The sequence below is a fragment of the Lissotriton helveticus genome, chromosome 6, assembly GCF_964261635.1.
Source record: "Lissotriton helveticus chromosome 6, aLisHel1.1, whole genome shotgun sequence".
Classification (NCBI taxonomy): domain Eukaryota; kingdom Metazoa; phylum Chordata; class Amphibia; order Caudata; family Salamandridae; genus Lissotriton; species Lissotriton helveticus.
In genome coordinates this window covers 776,519,211-776,534,123 of record NC_136067.1, presented here as the reverse complement: position 1 = coordinate 776,534,123, position 14,913 = coordinate 776,519,211, and the positions used below count along the sequence as shown (strand labels likewise).

The following is a 14,913-nucleotide window of genomic DNA, read 5'->3' as shown; positions in this document are numbered from 1 at the left end:
GTGTCTGCCTAAATATGCAGTGACGTTCTGGACGTTCTGGTACCATGTGGTGATTCATCTAATGTTCCCTAACCTTCTCCATTTTCATGACCTGATGTAAAGATGTATGATTTGTTTACGCCACGCAATGCTAGGTTAACAAGTGTTTTTTCAGGAACCACATAATTTGGACAGTGGTGGTGTAGGGTATTTTGATAAACGTCTGAAGCCTATAAGTGTTCACTTCGTGCACTACTGGTGTTGTTATGACAATTGCTCGATTGCCATGTCCGAAATGCTCGTCATGTGTATGTTCCGCGTTTGTGAAGGGAAGGGGATGTGTTCTATTATGTTTGGCCTTGTGTGCTCATAGTTGCAGCATCTTTCAAGGGGATGTGATGTCATTATATAAGAGTAGCTTTGTGACATGGTAATGTTCTGAGGCAGTTCGGTGAGAAGCTGATGGTGTCGGTCTTATCGGATACAGGATTCGATCTGTGAAGAAACTTGAAGCGTGCTTACTACTGTAGCCTCCAGTCCTATTTGGAAAGAGATATACAACAGAATACCAAGCTCCCAAACTCGAAAATGACTGTCAGTATTCCGGGAGGGATGTGAAAAATGATACAAGAACAATCTGGACCAGGAGTAATGAAGATTAGCAGTAAGTAATTGGAACATTACCACCACGGCATTGCTTATAAAGAATACCAAAGCAGTCTAACTGACCTTCATATCTTGGATCAACAGACACATAAACCACATTTGCATGCTGAAAATATTTACTGAGTTATTATAAGGAGACATTATTAGGAGACCACAGAATTCAACACTCTAAAACCAAAATTCGTATTGTCACCCAAACCATTTTGAAGCCTTCAATGCTTCACAAAAGTATTAGGGGCTGCCTGGGAAATCTGAGATAGCTTCTCCTTTGAGTTTGGCACGAGAAATTGTTGAAACTCCCATTGTAGAACAACCCTGAATGGCACCTGGGGTATAGGTGCAATACAAGAAATAGGCTAATAAAATTGTCTGCATTATACATCTACTTATGAAAACTAAAGAAGCCCTTTCCACCCTATTAGATTAGGGCTCCAGGAAGTATCTGGGCGAGAAGTATGCCCTCTGCAGCATATAAAATTGGATACATATTTTGTGATACTTGTCTGGGATATGCCAACACGTTATCCCACTCCTTATGAAGGGGATGGGCAAAATCAAGGGACTCAACCTGGTGTGCGTCTGCCCCACCAATGCCCTTGTGAGCCATCTGATCAGTTAGACAGCACCCCGTGTGTGTGAAGGGCTTGCAGTAACTGGTGGCTGGTTCCAAGTCTTGTACGGCGTAGGTATCCTTTTCGGTGCCCTTTAGGAAGGCATAGAGGAGGAATTGAGAGATGTAAAACGTAATGTCCTACTTTCTATATACAGTGCAACCTCCCTATTGGCATGCAGGACCTACTTTAGAGGTGACTTACAAGTATGAAAATAGGCTCTTTAGGCCTGACAAAAGGTTTGTTTTGCCAGGTCGAATTAGCAATTTTAATAACAGCCTACCCAGTCTGTAGGGGCCGGACGGGAAACATGGCTGTCATAGTCACTTTAGCGGTGGCAGCTCAATATGTGCTGCAGTCCACTAATGCCATTTACATTACAGGCCATGGGTATTCTTTGGTACCAGATACTAGGCACTTCTAGGTAAGCTAAATATTCCAATGAGGACTAGAGCTAACTTGAGATGTTTTCAGGGGTCTGAGCACATATACTGGGCACTGGACATCAGAGTCATAAACCAGCAACAAAATGTTGCAAGAAAAAAATGGGGGTGACTACACAAAAAAAAAATTTCCCTCCACTCTGGCAAAAATATTTGTACGTCGTTTCCATCTCTTGCCTAGTCAAGATTCTCTGCAACGCTTTTTTTTTTTAACCGCAAAACCTGGACCTTTCTTTCTTCATTAAGACCTTGTGGGTTTAAAGAAAGAATTCTTGGGTATTTCTAATCATGGTAAACGTGTGTATTTCAGCCACCTAGTTGTCAATGAATAGTTGGAGGCACTTGAGATGAATGGTAAATTCCTATTTCTATTAGACATAGCACGGATCACCGTTTGTAGATCACAACAGTGTTTCTAAAACTTTGGCACTGCGCAAGTTTATTGGACATAAAACCACAATCCAAACTCATCTGCATGTGTTTCTAAAAACTATAGTATGCAAAACTATTGGTATACGTCTATACAAATCCTGCCCACTGAACGGCAGAACAAATCTAGAACATTAGAAAAGCCATTATGCCGGGCTTGTAACTCGGAATATAATCCTCACTGACTTTGGAAAGGCCTGGTGTCCGAGGAACACAAGGCAGGTAGAGCATGGGAGTGGAGCTGCTGGGCATCGGCCGCTGAGCCTCTGTCGCTGCTCTGCTTCTGGCTGTGTCGCATTGTCTGCACAGATAGTCCACGAACAGACTGAAGGGACAAAGGGAAAGGAGGGCGGGCACCGAAAGAGTTAAGGGGACAAGCGACAGTGAAGGACTAGAAAGATGGGACAATGGTAGCACCTGCGTCCCACTCTAGTCCTGACAACTGAAGAAAAAAAAACCCTGCTGTTGTCAAATAACATAAAAAAGTATCTGTTTATGCGGTGAATGCGTGTGTGAAAGAATATGACAAAATGTGTGATCCTTGATTGTAGTTTTCAAATGTAAAATGGCTCCTCATGTTACGAAATTCAAGCACTTCTTATAGTGGGTATATCCGTGCCATTCGCCCGCCACACCCCCCCCCCACCCCCACCACAAAGACACTTTACACGAACTTGGTGTTCACTGCGTAGCTTTTATTACTTGTCAATAACACCATCTTTATTTGTTATTAAACCTCCAACTTTTGACCAATTTTATTAACCATCAAAATACCATTACTGAACATAAGGAGGCGCAGTATCCATCTGCGCCACAGGTTACCATGTATTTACAATTCGTCAGCTCTAGATCCACTCGAGGCGTGTTGTACCAGCAGGACACAACCCAACCCCTTACCACTTAATACCATTACTGAACATAAGGAGGCGCAGTATCCATCTGCGTCACAGGTTACCATGTATTTACAATTCGTCAGCTCTAGATCCACTCGAGGCGTGTTGTACCAGCAGGACACAACCCAACCCCTTACCACTTAATACCATTACTGAACATAAGGAGGCGCAGTATCCATCTGCGCCACAGGTTACCATGTATTTACAATTCGTCAGCTCTAGATCCACTCGAGGCGTGTTGTACCAGCAGGACACAACCCAACCCCTTAACACTGCGTCCATATGAGATACCATATTGCTTCATCCAAGCACCGGCTATTAGGGTAGGGCCGGAGAGTCCAGGACCACCAGCAGGATGGCCCCCTCTCCCGCCAGCCCAGAGCCCCAATGACTGCCTCCCTGTTGCAAGGTCAGGCAGTTTCCGCATAAAGAAGTCCCCGGGCCTTTTCCTCTTGTCTGGGACCCCGCCACAGGGCAAGTAGCCCACTGGCGCTCTTGCCCTCCCCCCCCCAAGCTGCTCCACCTTCCATTTGTGATGCTCTGGGCTATACTTTTGAATGCAACTCCATAGCCCCCCAGTATAGTTTGGACAAACAGCTCCAATCCTGCCCTGGACAGCTGCAATCCCTCTGCCCAATACAAATTCGAGTTTAATGCCTGCAGCATACTATGCCTACTGGGATAAATTTGCGAACCCCGCTAAAGTTTCACTACCTCTCGATTCAGTTTTCTCACAGACGTGTTCGCCGCGGCTACTGTGGAGTGGTGTGGCTCACTGGTGTGGAGTGGTGTGGCTCACTGGTTAGAGGCGGCAGACCCGTAAGCAGAGGACGGCCCGGGACCAGGGTTCGATTCCCGACGCGGCAGGGTCGTGGACCAGGGTCAACGGGCTCGATAATTCTCGCCTCGGTGCCTACTCCAGTCAGGGACCACACTCGGCAACTCTGGGCATTAGCTTGCCTCATCTTCACAACGGCCCCCCAGACCGCCGGGGATGCTTGGTCGCACCTTAGAGATACCCATTAGGGACCATCTCTCAGGGTGAGCCAGGACGGGTTCCCCAGCGGTCGAAGCGCGGAGATACTCCTCCGGGAGTTGATTCTAGCGCTATATAAACCCACAATTAATTAATTAAAGACACTCCATCACCCCAGACTCTACTAGCAAACACCTCTGACCATAAGATAATGGTGTCTGGCAATACTCTCTTGACCCATGAGAAGGTAGAGAACAGGGCCTTCTTCATCCCCTCCTGCCACCCGGAACCATATTTCACCCCCGAGTGAATAACCAACACATCTGGAATGGGCATACCATCGTCCAGCGCACTCTGCAAATGGCCTATTGCCATTTGCAGAGTGCGCTGGACGATGCTGTCCCCACTGCACCTTCTCAACATAGTGTGACCCCGCCAGCATATAAAGGAAAAGAAAACAAGCAGTTAATATTAGATGGTCTTCCACTTCAAAGGCGCTCATATGTGTGGAGCAGAAAGTTCATCTTTATAAACCCCAGCAAATCTCATCTTCCACCCCAATACGACTGCCACCGAACAGTCAACCTTTCGAGACAACTGAGAAATGCCGCAGATCACGTAGGGCATCAGCAATCTGAAGCCAAGCACATGCTGATGTGTGTCTAACTATGCATCCCCAAAACCTTAGCCCAATACACACTCTTTCAGAATCTTACTTGTGCATAAACTTGCCACCAGTAACCCCTTTTTAAGGAAATACCGCAAACATGAACTCAAAAGGACCTTATTTGAACGCATAATCTTTGGAATGAGAGTCCGAGACCTAACCACGAGACTGCGGTGCCCCATTCACACCCTGTTCTTTAAATGTGATATCGTCTGACACCAATTTATTGGACTGCCAACAACCCGGCCAGCTTTAAGGTCATTTACCACCTGTGACACCTGTTGCAACATTTGCAGCTCTAGTCCAAACTCCTACACCACCGTGTAATATGGTGGTTCGGGAAAACGTATTTGGGCATTCTCCATCGATATTTTATAAATTGGCTTTATGCGTTAACATGCATTACTTGAAATGTATATGACTACACACCAAGTTAAGGCGTTATTAATGTTATTACCTTCCTAATTCCTGACCCTGTCGAACAGTGACTAAATTACACATGCAAAAATCCAAAAGTGGGCTTTTTGCCCCTCAAAACTTAAATACTGGTCCGCAAACAAATTGTAAATCGGGCCTTTGGATATTGTGAACGGTTAATTTATTTATTTATTTTATTTAATTATTTATTTTCTGTAGTGCGAACTCGACCAGAAAGCATCAGAGCGCTTTACATGAGCACCAGTTGCATTACAGTAGACAGACCCGTTCTGTTTTTGTTAGGCACTGGGAGATTAAGTGAATTGCCCAGACTCACCAGATGTTGAGCGTCCCTGCCGAGACACGAACCCGGTTCCCCAGCTACGAATTAGACTGTCCTAGTCCTTAGGTCACACTCTGTAATTGTTATAAGATAATTTCCTTTAATTTGAAGTACCTCTCTGTGCACGTTTTCCTCAATAACGTGATTTGTGCATACATGCCTTGTTTGCTTTGCAGGACCGTGGCTGCCTGCCACTGCTCTTATGTATATCTTTCATTCTGTGCATTAGTTCGTGAACACTGAAGGTAGTGCAGATCACTGTACATTTCTGTTACTTTTTGTCGGATTGCTTATGTTTGCTGTGTGCAGGCGCCTTGCTTGCTCTGCAGGACCGTGGCTGCCTGCCACTGCTCTGTTTGTGTTTTTGCTAGGCCTCGCTGACCAGCCACATTTCTATAATTTTAAGGATAGGCCTCGCACTTGATTCTTCTAAGCATGCCTTGCCGTGAGCTCATATACCGTTTCATTTTTAAAGTAGGAGCCCCGGGGTGCTAAAAGCAAACGAAATGTAAGAGGTAGCAAACAGTGTGTCACCAGATAAAGTGGCGGTGGATGCTGAAACAACCCACATGATAAACCTTTAAAGAGTTTCCCAATAACACCCAGCCGCGCTTCCCGATACGAAAAAGCACTTTCAACAATATGCCATTATTATTGAGCCAATTACATCCTAATGATGCCCCGTACGCTTCCTAAACTACGCGTCAGGCCCCCTCACCTCTGCGAGTCACCAACGCCGCCGGGCCCAGGTAGCCACCCAAAGCCAACTGTTCCCGCTGCGCCTTTCCGGCTACTCCACAAGGCGAGAGGACAAAGAGGGCTACTCCCTTGATTCCGGCTGTTTTATCAACTAAGGGGAGGGACCGCCAATGCACCTCCTTCTTTAATCGCATTTCAGGCGTCCCTTCCCTTGCCCACTTTCAGGGAAACGAAACCGTTCCCTTGGCACTAAAATCCCACTAAAGGCACCCCTCCCCTAGACGCGGGGGTTGCCTCTCAGGACGCTAAATTTCACTAGATTGTCAATAACATTCTGGTGGGAGAGAAATACTCCTGCTTGGATGATGGGATTTAGAATGGCTGAAGAGGACTGACACAGAGAAGTCTGTGCGTGTCAGAAAGAGCCTGACCTTAAAGTTCACTTTGTTACATACCATACTCATACCTTCTGCTGCACTGTATCCCTAAAGATTTCTTCTCTCAAAAATTGTAGAACCTTTTGTCATCAAGTCAACTACATTTAGCTTCATACTCTTAAGCATGTCCGGCCCAATTCACCCCAACAATAATTTATTTTCACCTATGTTTACTCTTACATTTGGAGTAAAGCTAGGTTTTTTTTCGTTCACATTTACACATGCATCAATGCACATGCTGTACGTTTATATTGACCCCTGTGAATGCGAATGAAGTGCATTTGGTCTTGCCAGCATTTTCTTTTCTTTGTATTGAGATTTTCCTTTAATTGTTTGGGCTGGATATGAATATATACTTTCAACTGTACCACGACTAATTTTCAGTGCGCACCTTCCTCATTCACACCCTACTTACATTTACTCCTGCACTTTGAAAGAATCAAATCACAGACTGTTTCCTGTGTTGGAATGTGTTTTGCAGAAGTTTATGAAAACCCGCAAGCTTAGAAGTTTGTAACTTTACATCAACTTTGCAAGGTTTTACCATCCTGAAAACGCCCACTCCCCGCCCTTGGGCTTATACACAGTTTTAGACCATGCTGGTGTACGGTTATCTGTTAGTACATTGCATACTGTGTGAATAAACAACAGGGCTAGGTTTCGATTCGGTAATCAAGTTAAATGTTTTAGCGGATGTGGCTAGTTCTATTAAAAATGCAGAGAAATTCTGCTGGCTTTATTTATATTTTTGTTTACCGGTGACTTTGGTCTGACGACGCTTGCTCATTAATGACTGATTTCCAATATGAAATGTTATGTTGATGTACTTGTGTTGTGCATTAATTATGTCATCAGAAGGTTTCTTCACGGCGTGACACAAACTACTCTGGGAATTGGAGCTTTCATGGAAATTACCTCTCCACTGTTTGAGGCCAGCAAAAATGTACTGGATGGTAGCGCTGGACTGTCAGGATGCCTATTTTCATATTTTTGTTCTTCCTGAATAGCGTCGCTACCTGCGGTGTACCAGTGAAATTTGGCAGCAATACATTATAAATGGAACTTCATTGTGATACTGAAAATTGTATTAATGAGCTGGAATCAACTAGGGAACTAAAATAGTGACAAAGTGTGCCAAGCAGTATTGGAAGCGGCATTGCTAGCAGGCCCATCATGTTTAATATGCCTGTTACAGGAATACAGAACATCTTCTAGACGGTAGACCAGCTCTGTTATTAGCCCTGTGAAAGACACTGTTGGGCATTTTGTCTTTACTGGCCCTGTAGTGCGTTGAGTTAGCTGATAAGACTTGTTCTGCCTCTAACTAGTGCTGTTTACTCTCTCTAGATAATAGTTTTAGGAACTCCGGCTGAAGAAGATGGAGGAGGGAAGATTGACCTTCTAGAAGCTGGTGCATTTCAAGAAATGGATGTTGTCTTCATGGCACATCCAGGCCAAGAAAATGCCCCGTTTTTGCCCGATTCTGCTGAACACGAGTAAGTCTTCTTAATGGAGGGAGTAAGAATATAATAAGGCGCCAAGGGATGGTCTGTTCATTCAGTTCAATTTTGGGTGTAACCACTTCGGGTATGACCACTATGTTTTAAAGAGATACCAGGCGATTAGGAGAGAGTATTTTGAAGAGTTGTTTTCTATTTTAGATGTGATTTTTTTTTCTCTCCATATTATATTTTAATACGTTCGGCTAAAACATTCAAAAGCAGCCACATCAAGAGGCAATATTATGTAAATTGTTTAAATAGAACAATAATCACTTGCATCATTTTAATTGTGGTTTTTCTCCTTCTGTTTTTTGTAAATTTTATGTAATACGGATTGTGCTTTGACCTTTTCAGTCCAATTGTCTTTTTTCAATTTTCAAGCAGTCCTTAAATATAAATGTCATTTTATTAAGAAGACTGTTTGAATGTATAATGTTCTCATAAGGATATTTGTAGAGGACGAATCACCAAGGCGGCCTTGGAGAACCAAAATATTTCTGGAGAACCAAAATATTTCTCACGTCAGCCAGTTGAACTAAGATGAAATGCTGGAAAAAGTGCCAAGGCCTAATTCACGAAGCTTATCTGAAGTATAGATTGGACCTATTCAAGTTTCAATTCGTGCATGCATAGTTTATGCCAGATTGCAGTCTGATAAATATTAGGTATGGCAAGAAAGTTAAATGCAAATTGCGCGTGCATAGTCTTCATCTAGAGACTACGCTTAATGCAATTATATTTTAATGATACAAGTGTCCAGACAGAAGGCAGGTGAAAATGTTATTATTTTTGTGCAAGATCTTGGTTCAGTTGCTGACAAATTGCTATGTATTTAAAAATGTCTCAGTTGTTCTGTAACACATGAATTGTGTGTATTGATCAAAACACTACAGGATTATTCACATTTATCGTCTCTTAATTCATTTTCGGCTCATTGTAACGATTTTCTGTTGGGAGTGTATTATTCGTTTGGCAGTCTCACTTACTTACTTGGCTTGGTTGTTTATTTAAACTTCGAAGCTAAAAAAAGCTTGACTTATTTTAGCCAATTTCCAGGCATACTGGAAATGTGATGTGCACATAGTTCATATTCCTCGGCTTGATATTAATGGTATACCTGTTTGAATGATTTTTCTTTTTTTTATTTGACTTACTTATTGTTTTCTTTTGCAATTTGTGTCGTGAGCATACACTTGATTGAATGATTTGTACTAGTTTTGCTGATTAAATTACCACTATATTGGCAGTTCTATTTACTGAATAAACATAATATTAAAAAGACCAAGCGAGAGCCGATTTCAAAACTGTTCTTGACAAAGTTTCTTAATCCACTTTGCTTATCAGTCTTACTGCAGCTCGACGCTTTTAAGTAAAATAAAAGTGTCAACATCTATAAAATGTGTTAATTAGGATCGATAAAACTGCCACCTCCAGATGACCAGTTTTCGATAACAGAACCATAAGGTTTAGGAATCAATACAAATGCAGATTCGGGAGACTGAACTTGCTTTGCAAGTCAGCAAAGCTTAGCCAGTCGTGAGCTTAGAATTTCAAGATAACAGAGCATTCGTTTTTAATAATTCTTTTGTCTAAGTCATTAAGGTTTGAAACCATTATACTGCGCGTCTAAATATGTATTTGTATGGTTAATGTAGATGGTTGGCTTATATATAATTGAACCTTACTTTGTACATAAAATTACACAGATGGCTTCTGCAATGTCTTGGGACCATTTGCAAACTGAATGTTATGGAGGAAGTTGTTGAGTTTATTGACCAAAAACATTTCTCCAATAAAATGTGAAGGCATTAAAAGTGATACTTTTATTTACTAGTGTTTCTGTGAAATATTATGGAAAAGCATCCCATGCTGCTGCATACCCATGGGAAGGAATAAATGCACTAGATGCTGCTGTTCTTGCATACAGCAATCTCTCGGCCTTAAGACAGCAGATGAAACCAACATGGAGAGTTCATGGTGAGAGCTTTACTAAATTATTTTATGTATTGAAAATAAAAATATTTGGTGTGCCATCATGGCAGCATTTTTTCACTGTGATCTAATTTGTATTATATGTGCAGAGTGTAACATGCTATTTATTACCATTGTTGAGTGTAGGCAGGGGCCATGTCTCATTAGAGGTTACTCCTTAAGTTGGTCATAGGGTCCCTCCTTTCCCTCATCGGTGATAAAAATAGCCTGCGACTCTTTCTGCATTTGCATTTGTGGTTTATGCCATGCTGTTCTTTTACGTGCATTAATTGAAAATACGGTAGCTAGGCAGAATGATGAATCTTACTTCTTGTGCTTCCTGCGGAAGCATGTATATCATTCTGATCTGCTAAAAGACGCAGTAGAATGAAGGCTCCGGGGGAATTCAGGGAAGGGGGCAACTCATGCACAAGGGATTTTATGTTTTGGCACAGAGATTAGTGGCACTAGATCCAAACTACTATAATTGATATTTCAAGAAATGGACCACTTCACTAGAAGTAACTGTTTAAAACTCATCCCACAAATTTGATAGATTTCTGCCTGTAACCCACCCGGACCTGCTGCTTTATCTTACTTCCCTGCCCTGATTGTGTTCCTGGTCTCCATAAGAGTAATGTTTTTGTTACTGCTTTCACTGACACTGCAGGGAACATCCTGGTCCAGCCAAACCTTCACATCCTCCTTCGTAACTACCATTTCCTCCTGGTATAGAGCCCCAAAATATTTAAGGAATGCTGCTTCTATTTCTTTACTGCCATGAGCTAGTCTGCCCGAAATCTCACAATTAATTCCTTTTATAAACCCTCTTACTTGTACACCCTTGGTTTTCCAGGCTAGAAGTCTTCCACATCCCTCTCCATATTCGAAGTGGGTGAGTTTACTCGCTCGCCATCTTTACCTTAATCTCTCCTACTACTCCCGTGAGTTCCATCCTTAATGTTTGGACAGAGGTTTGTAATTCTACTATTTCACTCTTCCCGACAGCAGCTAATAGCTGCTGTTCCAGCAGCTGAATATTACTTTCCAACTTACTTACCTCTGCCCTAAACTTTTTCCTTTTAAATGCTTGGATGGATGTTAATCTCTCCCTCAGAAAGGCCTGATATGATTCCTATACAACCCCAAGTGGGGTGCTGTCCACATTTATAGAGAAGTACTCCTCAGTCTTCAATTCAAGCTTTTCGGTGGCTACCTCATCTAATAATAGGGCACAGTCCATCGTCCATCTCCTCTGTATTAAACTAATGGATAGGGAAAGAATTAATGTTACCTCTGAGTGATCTCACAGATTGGCTTCAACATGCTTAATATCCTGCACACATTCATTAATCTCTTGATCAATTAAAAAGAAATCTATTCTCGATTGATGCCCTTATTTTTTATTATTTTATGTAAACCCCTTCCTGGCTCCCATCTTCTCCATATATCACACCACCCTAACTGTTTAATAGAAGTTTTAATTAAAGACAGCCTCTTACTGTTTGCCCCTGCTCTACTATTAACCGAGCGGTCCAATCCGCTGTCTAAAATCACATAAAAGTCTCAGACCAAAATGACAGGTTCTGGGAAATTCAGCAGTCTTCTGAATGGACTAGGGTCATCTGTGTTTGGGTCATAATACCCAACCATGGCCAATTTCTGATAATAACATTTTATTTTAACTATGATCCATCTGCCTGTCCTATCTACACTACTTGTTTTATATGTTTTTAAAATAAATCTGGATAGCCACCCCCTTTATAGTCAACTGTTGACTGTTATCGCCCTGAAGTCGCCCACCCCGAAGAACCCTCCTTCTTCCTTTATGGCCTAAACCTGTGGGGGCCCGAAGTCGGGAGAAAGTTTAAAAGAAAAACAAGCATAATTGTGCCGCTAGTGATATTTTATTCTCTTATACCTTCTAAACACCCAAAATGCACAGAGACAGAGATAAAGAGCACACTAAAGTAAAGAAAACCGAAAAATAAGATATAGTGAAAAACATGACAGAAAAGATAGAAAGGGAAGAAATGTCTCCCTCATACGTGATGCTCTCCCCATTCCTCATCCCTTTTTAACTAATCCCTGCTTCAGAGATGTTTTTTTTATAAATTGTTCCACTTAATTCACTCACAAAAAATTCAGCATTTTAAATTCTGCACCACTCACAGTGTAGCCGGGAAATTCAACTGCGCTGTGGCGCCTATCTTCCTCAAAGGTTCAAGCAGTTTTCCTAGCTTCCAATGTTTGTTTGCCATAATATGTGATACATCTGACCTTAAAAGCTTCCTCCATCCGCCGTCTTCATATTTAGCGCCTTAGTAAGGATTTTTTATTTTATTTTATGTTTGAAATTGAACTAGAATTTCCTAAACTGTGTTCTGTTAAGGGTTTGTTTAAACAGGTTTCTATGTGCCCTCTGAATGTCTTTGATAAGATCCTGTTCTGAGCAGTCGACTTGGGTCCCAACTTTGATTAGTCTTACTACAAAGTTTTATGTTGTCTCCCTCTGCCCCTTCTGGTATTTTTAACAGGCGCAAGTTTTTTCTTCTTTGGTTATTTTCCAAGGATTCCAGTTTCTCTTGCATGCCTGTCCCACTTTCCTTCAGGGAGTCAGATACATTCCTTATTTGCCCGTGTTTGGAGAGTTAACTCTTTCACTTTTGTGTCCAGCGCCAAGGTCCAAGCTGTTACCTCGTCAATTTATTTTCCTAAAACTTGTCACAAGCTGATATTATCTCCTTTTAAGTGTCAAATCTTATCTTAATTTCTGCTGTTAGCAGCTGGATCAGGTCTGTAACAGATTGGGGGGACGGTAGACTTGAAACCCCATCTTCCTGCTCGGATAGTTTATTTATATCACCCTGTACTGTCTGCGTGTCCTCTTGCATCTCCCTCTGAGAGAGTGGGACCTTTATGATTGTCCCAGGGTCTAAACCCTCCTGTTCCAGCCTCTGAGTATAGGAAGCAACCTACTCTCAATTCTGAAAATCGTCAGCCAGAGCCTGGAATCAACTAGGAGTTGAAATAGCCTCTCCCCCTATGGACAATAAATGACTGGCAGGTTAAGGATTTTCTGGGTTTTTCAATATCGGGGTCTTGGGCATTACTGTAAAGTAGGTTCACAGTGAGGGGTAATTTTGGGTTTATGCACTTGAGGTTCTAACCTTTTCTTCCTGAATCTTCCCTTCTTGGGGCTTGTCCATTCCTCTTTTACTGCTTGGCCTTTTATTACCTGGTCTGCCTGGTCTATCTGTTCTACTAAAGATTCCTTTACTGACTTTGTTGTGCTATCCTGTGATAGTTTATGCTGATGTTTACTAAGGACCTGTGAGGGTCCCCCGCCACTATACTTCAACTTTGTATTTCAAATGTGCATCTGTGACTATTTAAGTGTGTATAGTCTAAAACTTTGCAATAGGAATGATCTGGTTTCGTGGGAGATATGCAGGACTCAATTTTTCCTTGGTACTAAAGCTGTGGGAGAATTTCTCACAGGAGCTTTTACTTCATGATTGATTGGAGATTGTGGTTGCACTTCTGGACTGGACCTTATGTGTATATTGTGCAAAGGAGATTCTTTATCCCAGCCCAAATGGTTGCGGTATAATGCTGGGGCTTGTGCCAGGGCTCATTCTGCGGCATGGGCTTGTTTTACCTCATCGGGGACAAGCACTGAAAATGATGGTAAAATTGCTTCCTCTCCTTTTGGGGATGTGTTTGCAAACTCTGAGGGCCAATCGACGTCCGCCAAGAGAATGTCATAAGTGTTACATTTTCCTTGAATATTACTTTAATAGTACGCTATATGTCAACCTCAAAATTGCATAGTCTGTCTGGAGGGGCAACGCGCTGATCTGGGGATTCAAATTCTATAAGTCTCTAGTTGCTGAGGCAACCAGAACGTCTTGAAGATTCAGGAAAACTATTGTGACCTCCTGCAGTGCTGTCTAGCAGAGTCATTTCTTGTTCTGAAAGAAGAGTTTTCAGTATGTGTGGCATATTTTATTTTTATGCAAAGCTTCTTTTTCAAAGAAAATAGGTCGCACTCCGGTAGCGATTGTTCAAAACGTAAGCTTATTTCATGATACTCCAAACATGAAAAACACACCAACGCATTTCGATCACCCCTGAGATCTTGTTCACGGTAACGCCCCTTCTTTCATTACACATATTTCAAGTGCATTCATGATGACATCATTTCCTGTGGCGACTTGGCAGGGCATTATGGGATTTGTAGTGACCCATAAAAACAATAATATATACACATTGCATTTGAAATAAACCAAAATAAACAAAACTTTGTAAAGGCTCTGATTGGTACAGTGGGGTTTCCCCACTCAGCTTGTCCCACCACCCCATCTTACGGAGGGACTGTTTCCTCACCTGGAAAACCAACCTCATGGCCGGCGGTAGAGAGTTGCGCAGGGGTGTCAAGTATAAAATGGTATGAAGGGTGGACTCCTACATGCATCTTTGCTCCACCGCATAAGCGGGGTCTGTCCTGTCTCCATACCACCATTCGTTCAGTATCAGCAGGTGCGATGCCATATTATATGGCATCACACCTGCTGATACAGACCCCCCAGGATATAGTGGCATGGATTAGCAAATTTAGCGGCACAAAAATGGAAATTTAGCGGCACAAATATGGAAATTTAGTGGCATTTTATTTGCCTATTTTTTCCTACAACAAACACAAATATTCTAGTTTTTCGAGTTATTTAACAACATGAAGCTATGTATATTTGGTTTATTTACAATGTAGACACTTTGTTTGACTTCAAGGCTACTTATAGGACATAAACAGGTTTATGAATAAATGCCCCAAAAGCAATGCCCCCCCAGGGCCCGCCACACACTGGGCACGCAGCGGG

General features: G+C 42.3%; 1 protein-coding gene across 2 annotated transcripts in view; it reads left to right on the top strand.

Annotated features, from left to right (window-relative positions):
* Positions 1-14,913, top strand: part of PM20D2 (peptidase M20 domain containing 2) — a 234,338-nt gene that overhangs the window by 19,183 nt on the left and 200,242 nt on the right. For both annotated transcript variants that reach the window (XM_078648282.1, XM_078648281.1), the window contains exons 2-3: positions 7,908-8,056; positions 9,897-10,039. In XM_078648282.1, coding sequence (XP_078504408.1) covers positions 7,908-8,056; positions 9,897-10,039 — 292 coding nt within the window. The remainder of the gene's footprint in view (positions 1-7,907; positions 8,057-9,896; positions 10,040-14,913) is intronic.